The 21419-nt window shown below is 42.6% G+C and overlaps 2 protein-coding genes across 2 annotated transcripts; one reads left to right on the top strand and one right to left on the bottom strand.

Annotated features, from left to right (window-relative positions):
- Nucleotides 1-8571: 8571 nt before the first annotated feature.
- dnai4 (dynein axonemal intermediate chain 4) lies at nt 8572-15824 on the bottom strand. The gene is made up of 17 exons (XM_016279576.1): nt 15702-15824; nt 15342-15501; nt 15055-15236; nt 14816-14925; nt 14551-14707; nt 14064-14203; nt 13791-13973; nt 13218-13403; nt 12938-13092; nt 12762-12848; nt 12377-12528; nt 11352-11509; nt 9640-9743; nt 9442-9540; nt 9119-9345; nt 8844-8997; nt 8572-8744 (listed from the first exon to the last, which is right to left on the bottom strand). Exons 1-17 carry the CDS (start codon nt 15749-15751, stop codon nt 8667-8669), a joined length of 2382 nt encoding a protein of 793 aa, XP_016135062.1. The 5' UTR covers nt 15752-15824; the 3' UTR covers nt 8572-8666.
- A 79-nt stretch (nt 15825-15903) lies between these two features.
- LOC107590619 (probable proline--tRNA ligase, mitochondrial) lies at nt 15904-21353 on the top strand. The gene is made up of 3 exons (XM_016279487.1): nt 15904-16098; nt 16696-17283; nt 20325-21353. The coding sequence occupies exons 2-3, from the start codon at nt 16723-16725 to the stop codon at nt 21204-21206; spliced, it is 1443 nt and encodes a 480-aa protein (XP_016134973.1). The 5' UTR covers nt 15904-16098; nt 16696-16722; the 3' UTR covers nt 21207-21353.
- Nucleotides 21354-21419: the final 66 nt, after the last annotated feature.

A 21419-nucleotide genomic window follows, 5' to 3' on the forward strand; every position in this document is an offset into this window, starting at 1 on the left:
AGTGTAGGCCTGGCGTCAGACACTCTGCCACGTCTGACTGCCGGGGGGTGACGGAGGAACTCACAGGGTTAGCCATTTCTGGGGAACTCTACTGGAGCAATAGACGCATATATCCGGCCCAGCGGGGACGGGAGTGGCGTTGCAAACCAACACTTAGAATGGGTCCTTCACGCTACTGGCCACTGGGGGCGAGTACACGGGTACAACGACCGTGGCGACGGGAGGTACACCTCCGTTCCCTCCTTCAGGGAACGAGGGTTACATACGTAACCGAGACATTCCCTTTCAGTCGGTCACGTTCGACATACGTCGGAATTGACCGACGAATTGGGGATATCTACCAACTGTCGATGGCCCTTCCAGCACTCTGCTTGAGACTCCTGGACCGCCCCCAACTGTAGGAGCGGGAGTCAGGGCTCTAAGCAGAGAAGGTCAGTCACTGCTGTTCCGCAAGACCCACTCAGTGTGACTATTTGGATAACGTTGGGAAAGCGTGCCCTAGAAGGGAAGGGGATGCTGCGGAGGCCACATCCTGCCCGTAGGAAAGTAAAATTTGGCGGTTACACCTATGGACTAGCCAGTTAGGGTAGTACAACATATGGAAGGCTCTAGGGTGGTTCCAGCCTAGTTCTAGGGGAGAATGAACACCAGCAGAGATGACAGAGCGGGCTCTGTCGAGGGAAGACACAGGCTAGCTGGACTGGGTAGCCTTACTGTGGAAGAATACACATATGGAATCGCCGCAGGGACCACTACATATGGACACCCAGCCTAACACAGGTTCCACAACGCATATGAGTGTAGGCCTGGCGTCAGACACTCTGCCACGTCTGACTGCCGGGGGGTGACGGAGGAACTCACAGGGTTAGCCATTTCTGGGGAACTCTACTGGAGCAATAGACGCATATATCCGGCCCAGCGGCGTCGCATATTTGCTTTTCCGCTGAGGAGCCGAGCTAGTGACTCGGCCGTACAACGGAGGTACAACGACTGTGGCGACGGGACGTACATCTCCGTTCCCTCCTTCAGGGAACGAGGGTTACATACGTAACCGAGACATTCCCTTTCAGTCGGTCACGTTCGACGTACGTCGGAATTGACCGACGAATTGGGGATATCTACCAACTGTCGCTGGCCCTTCCAGCACTCTGCTTGAGACTCCTGGACCGCCCCCAACTGTAGGAGCGGGAGTCAGGGCTCTAAGCAGAGAAGGTCAGTCACTGCTGTTCCGCAAGACCCACTCAGTGTGACTATTTGGATAACGTTGGGAAAGCGTGCCCTAGAAGGGAAGGGGATGCTGCGGAGGCCACATCCTGCCCGTAGGAAAGTAAAATTTGGCGGTTACACCTATGGACTAGCCAGTTAGGGTAGTACAACATATGGAAGGCTCTAGGGTGGTTCCAGCCTAGTTCTAAGGGAGAATGAACACCAGCAGAGATGACAGAGCGGGCTCTGTCGAGGGAAGACACAGGCTAGCTGGACTGGGTAGCCTTACTGTGGAAGAATACACATATGGAATCGCCGCAGGGACCACTACATATGGACACCCAGCCTAACACAGGTTCCACAACGCATATGAGTGTAGGCCTGGCATCAGACACTCCGCCACGTCTGACTGCCGGGGGGTGACGGAGGAACTCACAGAGTTAGCCATTTCTGGGGAACTCTACTGGAGCAATAGACGCATATATCCGGCCCAGCGGGGACGGGAGTGGCGTTGCAAACCAACACTTAGAATGGGTCCTTCACGCTACTGGCCACTGGGGGCGAGTACACGGGAAGATACCGGCTCTACACGAAGGCTATAGAATCTAGCGAACGTGTTATGTGTCGCCCAGCTCTACAAATATCTGTCAGCGAGGCGCCTTGAGCCAGCGCCCAGGAGGAAGCAACACTTCTAGTTGAGTGTGCTCACAACCCGAACGGGCAAGGCACGGCTTGGGATTGGTACGCCAAGACAATAGCATCCACTATCCAGTGGGCTAACCTCTGTTTGGAGACAGCCTTTCCCTTCTGCTGGCCTCCGTAACAGACAAAGAGCTAGTCTGAGGTCCTGAAGCTTTGTGTTCTGTCCACGTACAGCCGCAGAGCGCGAACAGGACAGAGAAAAGATAGGGCTGGGTCTGCCTCCTCCGAGGGCAGTGATTGCAGGCTCACTACCTGGTCCCTGAAGGGAGTGGTAGGAACCTTGGGCACATATCCAGGCCGGGGTCTCAGGACAACATGAGAGTTGGCCGGCCCGAATTTTAGGCACGATTCGTCGACCGAAAATGCCTGCAGGTCCCCTGCCCTCTTGATGGAAGCCAATGCAGTCAGGAGAACTGTCTTTTGTGACAGAATTTTCAACTCAGCTGACTGCAAAGGTTCAAAGGGAGGTCTCTGCAGTGCCGTGAGCACCAGAGACAGGTCCCAAGAGGGAACCGAGGTAGGACGAGGAGGGTTCAACCTGGTGGGAAGAACACCAATCAACGAACAGGTTCCAATTCAAAGCATAGAGGCGCCTCGTAGAGGGAGCTCTAGTGGAAGTGATGGTATCTACCACTGATTGGGGTAGGTCACCTAGAACCTCCGCGTCCCGTCCAGGGACCAGACATGAAGTTTCCGGAGGTCTGGACGCGGGTGCCATAGGGGTGCCCCATCTCTGAGAAAGCAGATCCTTCCTCAGAGGAATGGGCCAAGGAGGGGCTGTCGCGAGGAGCATAGAGGTGCATGTCAATAAATTAGAATGTCGTGGAAAAGTTCATTTATTTCAGTAATTCAACTCAAATTGTGAAACTTGTGTATTAAATAAATTCATTGCACACAGACTGAAGTAGTTTAAGTCTTTGGTTCTTTTAATTGTGATGATTTTGGCTCACATTTAACAAAAACCCACCAATTCACTCTCTCAACAAATTAGAATACTTCATAAGGCCAATAAAAAAAACCACCTGGGGATGGAGCCGCCACTCTCCCGGAAGCGCAGGCTGTCGTGAGAGCTTGTCGGCTGGACGATTGAGCACGCCAGGGATGTGAATGTCCCAAAGCGACCTCAGATGCTTCTGACTCCAGAGGAGGAGATGGCTGGCGAGTTGCGACATGCGGCGGGAGTGTAGATTACCCTGGCGGTTGAGGTACGCAATGCTCACAGTATTGTCCATACGGACCAGCACGTGCTTACCATGTAGCAGCCCTTTGCGGCGGCCCAGCACAAGACGTACTGCTAGCAACTCGAGGCAGTTGATGTGCCAATGCAGTTGAGGCCCCGTCCACAGACCCAACACTGCATGCCCGTTGTATGTGGCCCTCCAGCCCGTGGCTGAGGCATCCGTGAACACCACAGCATGCCTGGACACTTGTTCTAGGGGGACTCCCGACCGTAGATATGAAGGGTCTGACCACGGGCTGAAGGTTTGGCAATAGTACGGGGTGATAGACACCCGTTGCGTGCTGCTCTGCCATGCCCATCTCGGGACTCGGCCGTGAAGCCAGTGCTGAAGCGGTCTCATATGAAGCAACCCGAGCGGTATGACCGCTGCTGCAGATGCCATATGCCCCAGGAGCCTCTGAAATAATATCAGTGGAACCGCCCTCTTGCCTTCGAATTGACTCGGCGACCGAGTCTATATCCATACCGAGAAAAGAGATCCTTGGCACAGGGGAGAGTTTGCTCTTTTCCCAGTTGACCCGAAGACCCATACGGGCAAGGTGTCTGAGCACCAGATCCCTGTGCTCGCACAACTGCACTCAAGAGTAAGCTAGAATCAGCCAGTGCCCGAAGAAACGAGGGGTCCAACCATGGGGTTCAGCGGCAGGCTGGAGTGATGGTCACTCGGAGCGTGCCCTGTTGCCATGCCCATCTCGGGACTCGGCCGTGAAGCCAGTGCTGAAGCGGCCTCATATGAAGCAACCTGAGCGGCGTTACTGTGGCCGCAGATGCCATATGCCCCAGGAACCTCTGAAAAAGTTTCAGTGGGGCCGCTGTCCTGCCTCTGAACGAATTCAAGCAGTTCAACACTGACTGGACGCGCTCCTCTGTGAGTTGCGCTGTCTTGTAGACTGAGTCCAACTCCATACCGAGAAAAAGAGGATCTCTGCACAGGGAGAGTTTGCTCTTTTCTCAGTTTATACAAATGAAGCCAGTGCTGAAGCGGCCTCATATGAAGCAACCTGAGCGGCGTTACTGTGGCCGCAGATGCCATATGCCCCAGGAACCTCTGAAAAAGTTTCAGTGGGGCCGCTGTCCTGCCTCTGAACGAATTCAAGCAGTTCAACACTGACTGGACATGCTCCTCTGTGAGTCGCGCTGTCCGGTTGACCGAGTCCAACTCCATACCGAGAAAAGAGATCCTCTGCAGAGGGGAGAGTTTGCTCTTTTCCCAGTTGACCCGAAGTCAACTGGCTGAGGTGATGGAGCACCATGTCCCTGTGTTCGCACAACTGGTCCCGAGACTGTGCCAGTATCAGCCAGTCATCGAGATAGTTGAGAATGCGAACGCCGCATTCTCTGAGTGGAACAATGGCTGCCTCCGCGACCTTCGTAAAGACGCGAGGCGACAGGGACAGACCGAAGGGTAGGACCTTGTACTGATAAGCCAGACCCTCGAACGCAAACCGCAGGAACGGCCTGTGTCGAGAGAGAATCAAGACATGAAAGTACGCGTCCTTCAGGTCGATTGCTACAAACCAATCTCGGGGACGGATGCACTCGAAAATGCGTTTTTGCATTAACATCTTGAACAGGAGCTTGTGCAGGGCCTGGTTCAAGGTTCGCAGGCCAAGATTGGCCGTAACCCACCACCTTTCTTGGGCACAATGAAGTAGGGGCTGTAAAACCCTGCCTTCATATCGGCTGGAGGGACCGGCTCGATCGCGTTCTTCACCAGTAGGACATCGATCTGCGTCCGTAAGACAGGGACATGGTGAAGTGGATGCCCCTGAACTTGGGGGGGACGCCAGGCGAACTGAATCGCATAGGCGAGTCTGATACGGATGAGCCAGTGAGACGGGCTGGGGAGCGCTAGCCAGGCTCCCAGACACTGTACAAGCAGGACCAACGGAACCACAGATGTACCCGGGGTGGGGTAGCGAGGATCACAGGAGGAACACAGGCACTCGACTCAGGAGGCACTGAGGCGGCCCGAAGTGGTGTCTGTGTGTGCTGCGCAACACTTACCTGGTTCCAGGGCGGGGCAGAGGGTGTGAGAGAAGTCCTGGTGGCATCCTCGTCCCACACACTGCTGCCTCGCCATCGAGGGTAGTGAGGGAGGAAGAAGGACCAAACCGGCTTCGGGCAGAAAAAGGCGCCATCCATGATTTAGTCACCTCTTCATGCACCTCCGGAAAGAAAGGTACTGGAGCGGAACGCTGAGAACCAGCACTGACCACCCCAAGAAACCAATCGTCCAGCCGCGAGACTTTGGGACACGGTGGAGGGTTCCACTCGAGCCCGACACTTGCGGCGGCCCGGGAAAGCATAGCAGCCATCTCTGGGTCTGACTCGGGCAACACTGCCACACCTGAAAGGGGCAGCACGGCCGAATCTTCATCCCCGGAGGACATACACTCACCCTCCGACGCAGCGACCGACATCTGGTCCTCTGGGGGATCCCCAAAAGTGACGACTGGTGCCGCACGAGGCGGATCAGCACACTCTCTTGGAAGCTCCACTGGTTGCAGTGTCATGGAGGAGTGAGGAGTCCAAGGAGTTTGACTTGGCGGGGTATTCCTCTCTGTAATCCTCAGGTCACCTAGGTTATTAACCGAAGTAGGCTTCCTCTGAGCTGGCCCAGAAGAAGGACTAGATCAGGGAATATACGAAGGGGCTCCAGTCTCTTCAAGATACTGGAGTCTCGACCTTAACACCGAGATAGTCATGTTCCCACAGTGAGAACATGTACCATCCATGAGTGCCACCTCAGAGTGTGTGAGGCCCAAACATGTGAGGCAGTAATCATGACCATCACCGGGGGCCAGGTAGCGACCGCATCCAGTAGCACACGATCTGAATGACATCTTGAAAAAGACGCCGGGTCAAACTGTGTGTGCTCTTTTAGGAATTCACTCTCTACTAGTGCTGAAACGCACAGGGAAATGGCCACGGCTACACAACAGTACAATAGTGCAAGCCTGTTGTGAGCACTCACACTCTCGCTGAAGACGCAGTTCTCAGCTGTATAAACAGCAATCTCATTGAAGGCGCACTCTCCAGCGAACTGGGAGAACAGCTGTTTTTGCTCTCTCGTGAGATCACGACCAACACTGTCAGTGCCGTCACACCCGCACCAGACACGCAGATGCTCCTTCCTAAACAAACAGCTCGTCTTCCACCACTTTCGAAGAAAAAAACACAAGCAAGAACAGCACGTGTTCGGCTCCGAAGCGAAAAGTAAATATGCGATGCACCGGCTGCTCATTAAATACTCGTGCTGTAGCGCAGAGCAGGTGTGGCAATTATCGCATGCCAATGTGCATTGGCTCGTTTTCTTACACTCAAAGTAGATTGGTCTCCCAAAGCGATCCCCAATTCATCAGTCAGTTCCGACGTACATCAAATGTGAGCGACTGAAAGGGAATGATAGCTTGTTTCCTGGATTCAATTGCAATTTCATTAACAGACATTTGGTATATTATATAATATAAAAAATATTTGAGATTTTGTGTTGAAGGACATTCATGGTACATTAAAGGAGACATATTATGCCCCTTTTTACAATATGTAATATAAGTATCTGGTGTTCCCAGAATGTGTCTGTGAAGTTTCAGGTCAAAATACCCCACAGATCATTTATTATATCATTTTGAAAATGCCTATTTTGAGTGGAAGCAGAAACACGCTGTTTTTGTGCCTGTCTCTTTAAATGCAAATGAGCTGCTGTTCCCCGCCCCCTTTTCCAGCTCGGACCTGCTAAAAACATCTGTTATGTTTCTGATTATCATGTTTATCTTAATCTTACAAGTAAAAGCTGACATAAATATTGCTTTGATTATTATATTATATTACATTATACATCAAATGTCTGTTAATTACATTTTAGAAAGCATAGTAAATGTCGCATTTTTTTCAGTTTTTACCTTTCATTTTATGCTATATTAAATTAAAAATGACTGCAAAAGGTAGTGATAGGTAATATAATATAATATAATAAGTTGCAAGTGAGTTGACATTCAGAAAAATTGTTTTGATTATTATATTATCCACCAAACCGGGAATGCTGGCGCCTAACCCAGCGTCTCAGGCCAAAGGCAGGGAAACTATATTATATTATTCCAAATGTCTCTTAATTGAATTTTTAATTCAGAAAGCATACTTAATATAATATACTTAAATATAATATAATATCAACTTGTCCTTCAACACAAAAACTCATTTGGGAAAGTGTTTAAAATGTATAAATGGCCATATGCCATATGGAATAAAAGTCCCATATACATTAGTAAACAAGCAGGATCCATTTCCTGTCATAATGTCACAGCTGTTCTTTTTAAAAGCTCTCTTATATAAGCAGAGTTGCATCTTCTTGGCTAAATTGTTTGATTTGTACTAAAAAGCTCAGATGATAGATTTTTCAGAGATGTAAGAGAGAAAAACAGTTCAGTAATGAGTCATTTCTAAAAGTATGATGTGGTCCTCATGTTGTAGATAAGCTGTAATGTGTGGCGGCCAAGTGCTAATAAAACTGTCTGTCCATTACCATAGAACAAACACTTACATTCTGTCTGTGGTTCCCACGAAAAAAAGAAGAAGAAAAAAAAACAATATCGTATGACAATACAGTATAGTACTTTATGACTGGGATTTTTTTTTTTGTTATTTACCAACCAATGCCTGAATGCAAAAATGCTTTCAAAATATTGTTTGAAATACAAGCCTGCTATCTCCAAAATTCTTTGGTTTCTTTTTTTACAATACATATTTTATACTTTTTGTTAAATAGTTTACAAAGCAATGTTGTTATACTACCCATAATGACCAAAGGCTTAACAAATACATTCACCTAATCCAAATTACAAATAATTCACCATACTATAATTTTGTTATAATTTAGGTTTTTAGACATTTACCCAAAAAGATTGCTCATTGTTTTGTAAGAGTATTTTTATTCCTACAAAGAAGCACATACAGGCAGTGTGCTGTAATCCCATTGTTATGTAAAATGGAGTCGCTCAGTCTGCCAGAGAATATAAATGATGATGATGATGGAGTGGTGAAAACAATATCGTATGACAATACAGTATAGTACTTTATGACTGGGATTTTTTTTGGTTATTTACCAACCAATGCCTGAATGCAAAAATGCTTTCAAAATATTGTTTGAAATACAAGCCTGCTATCTCCAAAATTCGTTGGTTTCTTTTTTTACAATACATATTTTATACTTTTTGTTAAATAGTTTACAAAGCGATGTTGTTATACTACCCATAATGACCAAAGGCTTAACAAATACATTCACCTAATCCAAATTACAAATAATTCACCATACTATAATTTTGTTATAATTTAGGTTTTTAGACATTTACCCAAAAAGATTGCTCATTGTTTTGTAAGAGTATTTTTATTCCTACAAAGAAGCACATACAGGCAGTGTGCTGTAATCCCATTGTTATGTAAAATGGAGTCGCTCAGTCTGCCAGAGAATATAAATGATGATGATGATGGAGTGGTAAAGACAAACAGCCTGACCCTCCTATGCATTTCTGTCAGTCTTTCCTAATGTGTGTTGACTGGACAGTGTGGTCCGAATTACATCCTCCAACGCCTCCACCTACACAAGAGATATAAATGATTTCGATATTTGAGAAAATGGGCTTCTTTGAGTATGGCACAGATCGAACATCATGGAAATGAACAGATAAGGCCTGACCTGTGTGCTGTCTCCAGCAGGGAGGTTCTTCAGCTTGTACACAGTGACCTGGCCCTCACTGTCCCCCACCAGAACACAGTCTGTCTCAGGGGTGAACAGCAGAGCCGTCGGATTCACTCCCGGACTGCTCGCGCTCACAATCATCGGGTCCAGACTGTTAAACAAAACAGAGTGCACTGTAAATTGCTGGATAGGAAGACTGAGCACCAAAAAGGATGTTAAAATTGTTATTATTCAAAACGATAAATGCTATTGAATAGAACGCAAGACCTTACCTGCTGACTCTCAGGTCCCAGATCTCCACCTTGCCCTCACGGACAGCTCCAAAGACAGTAGCACAGTGTGGGGACCACATGATATCAAACACAACCTTCTGACCAGAGGTGAAACCCAGCACAGGTTTCGAAAGGTCCTGCCTCCACAGATAAATAGTCCAATCTGAAGAACAGCTTAGGAAAACGTCTGGACAGAACGGTGACCATGTAACCTTATATACCGGACCCTAAGGAAAGGTGCAGAGTGAATAGAAAAAAAGTAAGTGTAAGTGTTTAAAGATGCATGAAGGTGCTTTAAAAATCAGACAAACATTTCTACATACTGTATGGGCTTTGTAAGTTTCCAAGAATTGCTCGTTATATGAATAAGAGCACTTGTGAATATGACCTTCCTCTGTTCCAGCCAGGTAGATTTTTGAATCCTGCAAAATAACAGCATGAGCTAATACGGCTCTTTCACAGCTTTCTGAAATTATGTGTGCATATGTGAGATGTACTACTATTTTCAAGGTAGGCCTCACATTAGGATGAAAATCGAAGCACAGTCCCGGAGCCAGGGATAAGATCTTCGGGTTCCATCGCTGGTTGTTGACTATCATGTTAGGCGACTTTAGTTTCATCAGATCTAACTCAGACAAATTACAAATTGGGCAACACATGGCTCAAACATTCAGAAATGAGGCTATTTCAACTAAAAACAACTAAAATTGTCGGTATTGTGCTATAGTTTTCATTCATTCATTCATATAGTTTCATGTATCCTCATGATATATATTTGTACACAGGGCCTAAAATGTACATTTGCCAAGCTTCAGTGTTAGCAGTTATAAAACAGTGTTACTCGCCAGGTGGCCAGTAACTTTTTTGTTGTTAATTCTAAGTATGCCTGAAAATGGCATATGGTTTAGTCTGATTATAAAATTGCAAAAGTTTTAATTATATAAATATGTAATCAGATGTGCTGCATGTTTCTTTTCATGTGAGCCGCTCATGATAACAATATTTTCATTGTCTCCGAGTCACTCGATTCACAGTAAATACTACTCCAAAATAAAAGCTCTATGATTTATGATAGATAGATAGATAAATATATGATAGATAGATAGATAGATAGATATAGAGAGCGAGAGAGAGAGAGAGAATGTAATACCAGGAAAATAAAGAAAGAAATTAATGACTTGATAAAAACAAATATAGTACATGTGTAATCAAATTTAATCCTGAATATTTTTTTTTCCCTTTTATGTATTATTTTCTGTATTTATTTATTTTTAAATGTATTTATTCATACATTTATTTATTTTTTTATATTTATTTATTCTCACATGTATTTATTTCCAGATTTATTTATGAATTTATTTATTTTTACTTTTCCATGTGCAACATGGAAATGAGGGAGGCGGTCCTTGTGGAGCTCCGGCGAAACACTGGTCGAGAGCTCACGCAGAAGCATCAGATTAAATTAGTGCTAGACATAGAAGTTTGCTAAAGGATGTAAAAATAAATAAAGAGATGAATGAATAAATGAAATCAATCTAAAAAAAATTAATGAAAGAATACGTAAATAAAAGTTAAAAAGAATAAAAATAAATGTAAAATTAAGTACAGAAAAGAATACATAAAGGAATAAAGTAATAAAAAAAATATTAAATATTTAAAAGGATTAATTGAATTACAAGTGAAATATATTTGTGTCATCAAGTCATTTATTTATTTATTTTCCTATTATTACATTTATTTTTTTATTTATCTATATATTTGTTTTATTTTACTTTTAATTTCTGCAGGTTTGGTCCTCCATAATATTTGAACGCAAAGAAAATGCAACCATAAATATGAGTACTGTAATTGTACTTTTGTTATATAAAATAATAATAATAGCAATAATAATAATAACAACAAAAATAATGCACAAACCATTTCATGGTCTGTAAAAATGGCCAGTAAATTTTCTCAAGTCACCAGTTGTGGCAAAATATTCGTTTTAGCCCCTATTTGTACAGTGTTAAGGAGTAGTCACATCTGCATGGGAACTTTTTTGCCCTTATGAAAAAACTCCCAATCACACAGATTCCTATTAAAGTGACTGGATTTTGCCTGCAAAATTTCACAGAGCATAGATAAACATGATTGCTCCTTAATACAAATATGACTTAAATATGAAATGTAAAGGTGTTTTTATGTTCTTGTTTTGTGTTAGATTTAAAAATGTTTTTGAAAATTTTGAACATACCAACACATTCCAGTCCTTTGTAGTGGATCCATTTGCTGATTCTTCCATCACCTGATACAGAGATGAGCATTTCCCCTTTATCCTCTCCAGCCAGACCGGTGTCATGATCAACCCATCTGAGCTGCCACACCGGACATGCGTGCATGTTGGCGCAGTCACTGTTAGAAGATGACATAGCACAACAAACAGTTTGTGTGTACACAGTGTCCCGATATTGCGTTGACTTCACTACTGTCAAATTCAGAATCAGCAGCATTACGAGCACTAAAAAAATAAAGGTAAGATCTGTGGCCAGTATATAAATGCTTAGACTAGTCTTACAAGTTTGTCATCTCATTTTTCATCTTCATTTTTTTTTTATTCTGTTACATAAAAATGTAGATTGGTCTAATTTGAATACCAAAAAATTAAGAGGCATAGTTCTTTGGCTAACTACTAGTTGGTCATACTAGTTCTTAAGAGACTTAACAAAGCGGCAAAGTCTTTGTAATATTTCTGAATTTGTTCAAAAATACAGTTTTGATATGCATACACTCCATATAGGCACCATATGACTTTCAGGTTATATAGCAATATCAGCAATTCTCAACTGGTTTTAAATATGTATGTATGTGTGTATGTATGTATTTTTTTTCATCAAGTGTTGTTAACATAGTACCAAAATTATTTATCATGCAAAAGTAAACAAAATAAATTATCATGAACTCTATAGCAAATGCAATATGCAAAATTACATGCAGAAAGAAGTGTGATTTACCAGCCTCATAAATTAATCAATATAAGGAATAAATAATTGGCTAGATTTTAGATAAAATTACCAAGCAAATTACAGAGTTAGATTGAATGTATGACCTTTGATGTCTTTGAAGTCTATTTATATTGCTACCCTAACTATATGCACATCATTTTGGATGTTTTTTGGGTCGCAAACCACCAACTGAGAACCACTGAGAAACCGATTGTAACTAAGTTACAACCTGTAACTTCCTGTAGCTGATCAAAAGAAGGAATGCTCACAGCCCCACCTGCTGTCAATGATGGGTGTCTGCTCTGTGGTCTGCACATTATAGATGGCAATGGTGCCATCATACAATCCTACTGACAACTGATTGGCATTACAAGCTGAGAAATCAAGTGCAGTGACTCCACTCTCACAATGAAAGATTCGATCAGGCCACTGAAACATGAACAAAGAATATTCACAGAAACACAAGATCATATGACATGCTAAGGCATACAAACAAGGTAAAAAAAATACAGAGGCTTTTGCATGTCCACATATTATTTTTGGGGCCACTGTTGATGAACACTATATTTAAATCAACAACTCTGTAAAAATAAAATACTTAATAAACACTGTTGCAGTGGCTACATCTGATATTTATCTTTGTTCTAAAGTGTGCAGAATACCGTGGGGTTCTTCAAAGACCAGCAGCACACAAGTCCAGGTTTCTGATCTTTGAAATCAAGCTGTCCATATCCCACAGCAAGAAGATCCTGCAAGGAATCACATGTTGTTCAGCGAAGATTTTAAAAAGCTGAACAAAAAAATTGTGACTGAAATGTGTTGGTAAGATGGATAGTACTGGGTTTTTCTTGTTCCAGGTCATACTGCTAACATTTCGTCCCTTGGTGAGTTCACACTTGAAGACCCAGAGATGCTCAAGGAATGGGCTGAGGGAGTTTTTAGACTGCTCTGTCCAGCTTTCCTCCTCTATTTGTGTCTGCACACAGTCTGGGTCTGTTCAACATAACAGTATACACATTCTAGCAAATAGCAAATGTTTAAATTCAGTGACAAAAGACTACTGCTACATTTAACTTCTGATCTTTTTTCGTATCTAAGATGCTATACAAAATCATCACCCTCTATTACAGGCAGCTGTCTGTATGCAGCAAGCTTGGGCTGGAAGATATTGGCCAGAACCACTCTTTCCATCACGGCCAGATCCTGCTTGAATTTGTCCGACTGTAAGATCAGCTCAAGGTCTGGCTCTTCCTCCACCGGAAGCACACAAGTCATCTTTTCAAGATGAGCGCTTGAGCCACTGACTGAATTAAAAGAATAAAAATATATGTATTTTTTTACCATTTTCCTAATTTAATGTGAAATAACTGAATTGCTTGTTTTAAAGAGCCAAATATGAAACAAAAGGAAGAGGAAAGAAGAATGCATTATTGGCATACATACAAATATAGAAAATGTAATATTATGATAATACATAATAATTTCATAATTTAACCTGTCAGTGTTGATGTCTTTTTATTTGTTTAGCTTCTCCCAAATGACAGATAAATATTTTGCACCATAATAGCACACAGTATTACTGGATGCAGAAGCTGTTTATTTTCTTAACCTAACTATGCATAATTATATGATCATACATCCACCAGTTGGGAACCATTACTCTGTAACATTTATTTGTAAAAAATAATTACCTGTACTGGTGGTGCTGAACACAGACATGCTCTGGTCAGGACCACTAGGGTTCAGGAGGTGACTCATTGAGGAGGAGTCTGGGACAGTCGCCTTATTCCCTTCAGCAGACACCACAGTGTTTTCACTGACATCACCTTTATTGCAGAATGAATCATACATGTCCCAGGTGGTGGACATGACAGCTGGGTAGAGACATTTGCATTTAAATAATGAAGTCCCTTTTATTTTAAGAGCCGCTTATACAGTAAATATACTTTGTATTGACATTTTACCTTTGTCTACCATTGTAATGCTATCACTTTGGACCTCCTTCGTCTTTGGTGCATCATTGAATGTTTGCATTGATCGCTCCACATACTTATCATTGCCATGTCTGTTTTTGCACAGTTCTGTGTAAGCGTTGTTTCTTTCCCTTTAAAACGCAAGAACAAAAAACAGCCAGATTCGTACCACGGAAAAAGTGACTGAGTGTGTCTAGAGCTAGTCAAAAGCAATACTAATAAATGGAATGTCCGACAAGTCAAATGTCATCCTAGTTAACAGAATTGACTAAATCTTTATTACTGGGAAAAATTATAATACAGTGGGGAAAAAAAGTATTTAGTCAGCCACCAATTGTGCAAGTTCTCCCACTTAAAAAGATGAGAGACGCCTGTAATTTTCATCATAGGTATACCTCAACTTTGAGAGACAAAATGAGAAAAAAAATCCAGAAAATCACATTGTAGGATTTTTAAAGAATTTATTTGCAAATTTCACTTGACTGCTTCAGCGTCCCCTGAATCTTCTGACACAGACACTGCAGGAATGTCCAGCAGCCAGATGGTCTCTGTCTCAGTCAGGTAAGAATCCACCACCCTGTCCATTATGTCCTCCCTGACCTGCTCTTTCACCTCCTCTCTGCGAGCCTGAGCATCTGTATGGAGCAAAAACACCAACATTTTGTGGGATACCAGAATGCTACACTTAATTCACTGGATAATGAGGAAACTTGGCAAATAAAAATATGAATGGAAATAAAAACCTGAAAGACTGCTGGACAAGTCTGGTTTCACTAACAATTCTTTAGTTTCATCAGTCACTGATTCTGTTGTCTGGCTTGTTCTGGATGCTGAAACACTCCCGAAAAAAGACCTGACATGACAGCAGAGATCACTTTTTTGTTACTATAGCAGCAAAAGTGGGATAGTTCTGTGTGGTACAGATTTATGTTCAGTCCAAGTGCTGCAAAGAAGTAATATTTTGACATTTCCCCTCAATTACTTTGTAAATGGACCAGTAAAGCTTGCGTTGGTGGTCTGGAAGGCTACCGAGGGAAAGTCTGTCATGGTAGTCCATGACTTATCATGTGCAGGGAATATTTTTCCTGGTTTAGGTTGTAATACCCCAGGATCTGGATTATATAATGGGTGAGGAGTGACGTCCTGCCCATGTTCATCAAACACCTGGCGAAGTAAGTACAAAAATGTAGAAATTCACACACACAAAAAAAATCATATAGGGAATACAGTACCATATACATATGATATTCATAATAAAACACCCATTACCTGTACAGTGTGTTTTGGTGTTTGGGCCAAGCTCTTGTCCAGAACTTTACTGTCACTTGCTGAGCTGAAGCTTTTTCCACTGATAGAAGGGTTGATGGTCTTCGTGATGCTTTGACTCACACGAAATACTCCAGAAGATACATTCAGTGTTTTGGATGACCTGGAAGAAAGAAAACCTGCTTTAGCCAATAAGGAGGAGACGTAAACAAACCAATTCAAGCCAACATAATAAATCGTAAAGGACTAAATATGCTGTGTTTTAGTAGTAGAATGGCATGTCAAATCTTAGGATACTACTTTAACATTACGTATGTAGCGTTACTGGTGACACGCTTGCTCTTTTGTTATGTATGAACTTACTTGGCGACTTTCAGAGCGGTTCTCTTCTGTTTGACTGTTGTGTTAGACATGTTTCACAATTTTAAGAGCGAAAAATAATACAGAAGCGGTTAGCTTGATGGTTTGAAGTTGCATGCAGGACAACAAACCGGTGCTGAGGCTTCTTGTTTGAAATTTCCATAGAAACAGACTCCTCCTACTAGACCATTACAGGGCGCTTTTCGACTTCCATGCAGCAGGCGGCGGTGTGCTGCACTCGTACGCTGCGCGATTTACCAGAAGAAGAAGGTCATCATTCTGTCATATGGAGAATTTTAGTTTAGTTTTTTTTATTGATGTGTACAATCATCAGTTTCCAATTCATGATCTCAGATTGATCGGACACGAGTTTATAGATATAAGCAGGACACAAAACACGGTAAGTTTGACATTTTGTCGTTTGTTCTGTGATACATTTGTTTGTAGTTGTTTTGCCTCAAATGTACAGCAGAGTGTTCTTTTTGGCATGTTAACATACTCAGTGACAATGATTAAAATATAAAGAATATTTCATAACTATAAGTCTCTCTCTCTCTCTCTCATATAAATGTAATTAAATATAAGCTATTTTTTTAATATTACGTAAATGCACGAGTGTACCTTAGTGTTCCACATTTTTTACGAATCAGCAGCGCATATAGTAGACAGAGGCGGACAAAGTACTCAACTCCATTACTTGAGTGAAAGTACAGATACTGCTGGTCAAATATTACTCCATTACAAGTAAAAGTTGTAAAGACAGATTTTTACTTAAGTAAAAGTACAGAAGTACTTGCTTTTAAAAGTATTTAAGTACCAAAAGTAACTTTCCTTTTTTATGTCAATGCACTGTTTTATTGTTGTAATGACTAATAGACATTTGATTTCTCCATAAGCTTTTCTGCAGGTGTATACTCTGTGTGTAATAATCGATTGTCCACTGTAAACCATACCTTGGTTTGTTCATGGTGTTCTCTGTTTGTTTCTTCATTAAAAGTCTCACAGAATTTAAGCTGTCAAAAAAATGGAGGTGTTTATGCATCACTGTTATCGCAAGCTCCCAGCCCTCCTGTCCAGGACGCTCTTCAAAGCATTAAAAAGAAGCCACATCAAATGTGCCATCCAGACTTCTCCCCTTGTCTCTATCCCTTCCAAACCAACCATCCCACCACCACTTGTGTCTCGCCTCTTCCAGCCGTCCAACCTCCGGGAGGGTCAGGAGGGAGGAGACTTGACATGCCGCAGCCAGAGACTGATGCTGCAGACAGGGCTTATCCATCCCTCCAACCCTGGCTGCTTCTATTACTTACCGGTCACTCTGAGGTCCATGGAGAAGCTGGTTCGGCTCATTGATGAAGAGATGCATGCGATCGGTGGGCAGAAAGTTGACATGCCGGCACTGTGCAGTGCAGAACTCTGGAAGAAGAGTGGCCGCTGGGAGCTTATGGGGAAAGAGATGTTCAGGTTACTGGATCGGCACAATGCTGAATATTGCCTCGGGCCGACTCATGAAGAAGCAGTCACAGAGCTTTTTGCTTCCCAGACGACAATATCTTACAAGAAGCTGCCACTTCTGCTGTACCAGGTATCTTCTCGCATTTTTTTTTTTTTTTAAATAGGGCTCAATGCTAAGAAATTTTTACTTGCCTAGCCAAAATTGTCACTGGCAATAAAATAAAGTTACAAAATTAAATTTAAATAAAATGAATGAGTGAATGAATGAATGAATGAAAAAATAGTTAGGTCTATTGTTTTTGTTGTTTTTTGACCCATGTAACCTTATATTCTAATAAGTAATGTTATTACACCAACATTTTAGATGCCATTAAACTTCACTATTCTCAATTCCAAAAAAACTACAAACCTAACTAATATTAAGTTAATAAAAACAAGTAAACAGTCAGTAATAAAGTTAAAAACAAATAAACAAATTCCGAGCAATAGCACAAATAAAGACTGTAGAACCAAGATACAAATGGAGGGGAAAAAATCATTTAAGTGTCTCAAGTAGGTCAAACAATAGTAATCAGGTACAGAATTCCTAAGCAATTAAAGGGGTCATATGATGTTGCTAAAACGAACGTTATTTTGTGTATTTGGTGTAATGAAATGTGTTTATGGGGTTTAAGGTTAAAAAAACACATTATTTTCCACATACTGTACATTATTGTTTCTCCTCTATGCCCCGCCTTTCTGAAACGCGCCGATTTTTACAAAACTCATCGGTCTGAAAAAGCAAGGTGTGCTCTGATTGGCCAGCTATCCAGTGCGTTGTGATTGGCCGAATACCTCAAGCGTGTGACGGAAATGTTACGCCCCTTACCATATTGTTGATGCCTGTCCGGCCGGAGCAACGAGACAAAAACATTAAACGACTACATAGTAACGACTTTCTACTTCGAGGACCTTGATAGAAATGTAGTGGAGTGAAAAGTACAATATTTGTCTTTCAAATGTAGTGAAGTTAAAGTCAGAAGTTCACAGAAAAAATAATACTCAAGTAAAGTACAGATACTCAAAAAGTGTACTTAAGTACAATACTCAAGTAAATGTACTTAGTTACTGTCCGCCTCTGATAGTAGATAAATATTAAACATTTTTGACTATATCTTTGAAATGTTCATACAGTGTAAAAAAAACTCGTATATTTTATGACTAATAGACATTTGATTTCTCCATAAGCTTTTCTGCAGGTGTATACTCTGTGTGTAATAATCGATTGTCCACTGTAAACCATACCTTGGTTTGTTCATGGTGTTCTCTGTTTGTTTCTTCATTAAAAGTCTCACAGAATTTAAGCTGTCAAATAAATGGAGGTGTTTATGCATCACTGTTATCGCAAGCTCCCAGCCCTCCTGTCCAGGACGCTCTTCAAAGCATTAAAAAGAAGCCACATCAAATGTGCCATCCAGACTTCTCCCCTTGTCTCTATCCCTTCCAAACCAACCATGTTTGGAAGGGATAGAGACAATCCCATCCCATTCCCATGTCAACCGTGTAAAACCCATTACAAACGAGGCATTTGTTGCATCCAGTGGGGACATAATTATGGATTATAATGACTTATACTGTCTTTTTACGCGTTGCGTTGCATCGCGCTGTGTAAACATAAAACCATGTCTGCATTTGTGATCGGAGAAATGACAAACTACAAGCGCTACTCTACACTGCTCAAAACTCACGTTTGAATCATCAGTGGCAAGTCCTTTAAATATAAAAAGCGTACTTACAGTCTGTGAGTCAGAACAGCCGGCATTGTAGTCTACTCTACCAGGATCAGGAAACAGTCCTCCATAAAATGCGCTGCACACATCTGAATATTTGGGTTAAACCGTTCTGGAACAGTGTTGTAAATACAACTTAACCACTGATTTCTAGTTGTGTCCTCTTTTGGAAGGCCAAACAAAGTAGTTTCGCTTTCACAACGAAACACAGCGTCACACACGGCCGGCTAGAGTGAGTGGCGGCCGGTGGGCTTGAGAACGGCGTGGCCGGCGGGCTTGCGGCATCCACATGTGACAACCCCGAGCTGGACACCGCTTTGTCCAAGGTGAAATCCAGCACGGATCAGCTCCAGGCATGACGAAGCAGATATTGTCCTATTCTGGAAGGCCAAACAAAGTAGTTTCGCCTTCACAACGAAACACAGCGTCACACACGGCCGGCTAGAGTGAGTGGCGGCCGGTGGGCTTGAGAACGGCGTGGCCGGCGGGCTTGCGGCATCCACATGTGACAACCCCGAGCTGGACACCGCTTTGTCCAAGGTGAAATCCAGCACGGATCAGCTCCAGGCATGATGAAGTGGATATCGTCCTCTTTTGGAAGACCAAACAAAGTAGTTTCGCTTTCACAACGAAACACACAGCGTCCTCACGACATGGCGGCAGCAACAACACTACAGCGAGAATAAAAGTTACGCCTTCTTTCTTTGCGTGAACATTTGGGCGGTGTTATGCAAATCTTCCCAGGTCGTGACGTAGATATGTGGGGGCATGTTAGAACGAGCCGTTTTAGGTAGGCGTGGTTGACTCTTAACTTTTATAAAGAATATCTCTTTGGATTTGAGACTTTAGTCTTTGCAACTTTACAAATTTCTTTATGCACCAAGAGCTTGTAACACTCCAAAGAGAAAGGAAAAATTGAAATCACATCATATGACCCCTTTAAATATAAATAAAAAATAGTGCATAGTTCTTGACTCAATAAATTAGAGTAATCCTTATGAAAGTTAAAAGTTATTTTTGCCAGAGCAAGTGAGTGATTTTCTGCCTTTTTTTGTTTGAAGACCTGCTATAATATACATTCATTTTCTTTTTCAGTTGTTTACATTAACTTAAGACATAACTGACTGTGTTTACAAGGATACTTGCCAAAATGGGCATTTTGACAAAAGTTTAGTGTGTATTTGTGCATTCAAGCGCAACTCAGTTCGGTATTGGCATGCTGTCTGGATGACTGGGTGTCTGGGTAAACTTTTGTGACAATGCGGCAATGGCCCAATCGTGTCTTCCTTATTGTCAAGCCCAAAAATGTCTTCCTTATTGTCAAGCCCTAACTACTGTTTTAGAGATGCTTTCATGTAAGTCTGTTATGTATGTAAGTAAATAACATGGTTATGTCTTGCAGGTAACACGCAAGTTCCGTGATGAACAGAAGCCAAAGTTTGGGCTCCTACGTGGCCGGGAATTCTACATGAAAGACATGTATTCATTTGACATTGATGAAGAGGCAGCTCTTCATACATACCACTCTGTGTGTCAATCTTATGGACGGATATTTGACCGACTGGGCTTGAAGTGGGTGCAGGTACAGGCTGCCACCGGCAACATAGGAGGCACACTTTCCCATGAGTTTCAGCTGCCAGCAGACATTGGCGAAGACCAGTTACTTGTTTGTGGAAACTGTGGCTTCTCTGCCAACATTGAAACCATGGAACCAGGGCAGACTGAGTGCTCACAGTGCCAAACGGGCACACTGACTGAATCCAAAGGCATCGAAGTGGGGCACACTTTTTACCTCGGCACAAAATATTCACAGGCGTTTAAGGCCTTGTTCGTTAATGCATCCAATGTGCCTGCAGTGGCTGAGATGGGGTGTTTTGGACTTGGCGTCACTCGAATACTTGCTGCTTCCATAGAGGTGATGTCGTCCGAGGATGCTATTTGCTGGCCTGGGTTGATCGCTCCTTATCAAGTCTGTGTCCTGCTTCCTAAAAAGGGCAGCAAAGCAAATGAAGCCACACAAGTGGCTGAGGAACTGGCTCAAAGCTTGGGAAACAGTCTACCAAACTTGAGAGGAGAGGTGGTACTGGATGACAGGGTTCAGATGACCATTGGTAAACGACTGAAGGATGCTAAAATTTTAGGGTATCCATATGTGGTGGTGGTAGGACAGAAAGCTCTAGAGGATCTGCCCAGCTTTGAGGTGATTTGTCAGCAGAGTGGAGAGACCATGTTCCTTAGTAAACAGGGGCTAGTGGATCTTTTAAGTAAAGTTGAAACTATCTAATCTAATATTGTTTTATAACATTTTTGCGTACATTTTACAGGCTAAGTGTTCAAGAGAGTTCAAGCATTGAGCATACACAAGGTCTGTAATAAAAGTATGTGATGTAGAAATCTCTGCAATGTTATAACAAGGAAATATTCATAATAAAATGGGTCTGTTTGTTATATTTTTGTCATTTTGTTCTTGTCATAATAGAGCCACCAAGATTCACTA

This window comes from Sinocyclocheilus grahami, unplaced genomic scaffold (genome assembly GCF_001515645.1).
Source record: "Sinocyclocheilus grahami isolate Dianchi unplaced genomic scaffold, SAMN03320097.WGS_v1.1 scaffold131.1, whole genome shotgun sequence".
In the NCBI taxonomy this organism is placed as follows: domain Eukaryota; kingdom Metazoa; phylum Chordata; class Actinopteri; order Cypriniformes; family Cyprinidae; genus Sinocyclocheilus; species Sinocyclocheilus grahami.

What these genes read in the sequence shown, in the direction of transcription:
- dnai4 (XM_016279576.1), bottom strand. Translation starts at nt 15,751, where the DNA reads ATGTCTAACACAACAGTCAAACAGAAGAGAACCGCTCTGAAAGTCGCC. An exon ending in GGTCTTTGAAGAACCCCACG is followed by an intron (nt 12,529 to 12,761) that starts GTATTCTGCACA and finishes TTCATGTTTCAG; the next exon opens with TGGCCTGATCGAATCTTTCA. An exon ending in GCTTCGATTTTCATCCTAAT is followed by an intron (nt 9,541 to 9,639) that starts GTGAGGCCTACC and finishes GTTATTTTGCAG; the next exon opens with GATTCAAAAATCTACCTGGC.
- LOC107590619 (XM_016279487.1), top strand. Translation starts at nt 16,723, where the DNA reads ATGGAGGTGTTTATGCATCACTGTTATCGCAAGCTCCCAGCCCTCCTG. An exon ending in TGCCACTTCTGCTGTACCAG is followed by an intron (nt 17,284 to 20,324) that starts GTATCTTCTCGC and finishes TATGTCTTGCAG; the next exon opens with GTAACACGCAAGTTCCGTGA.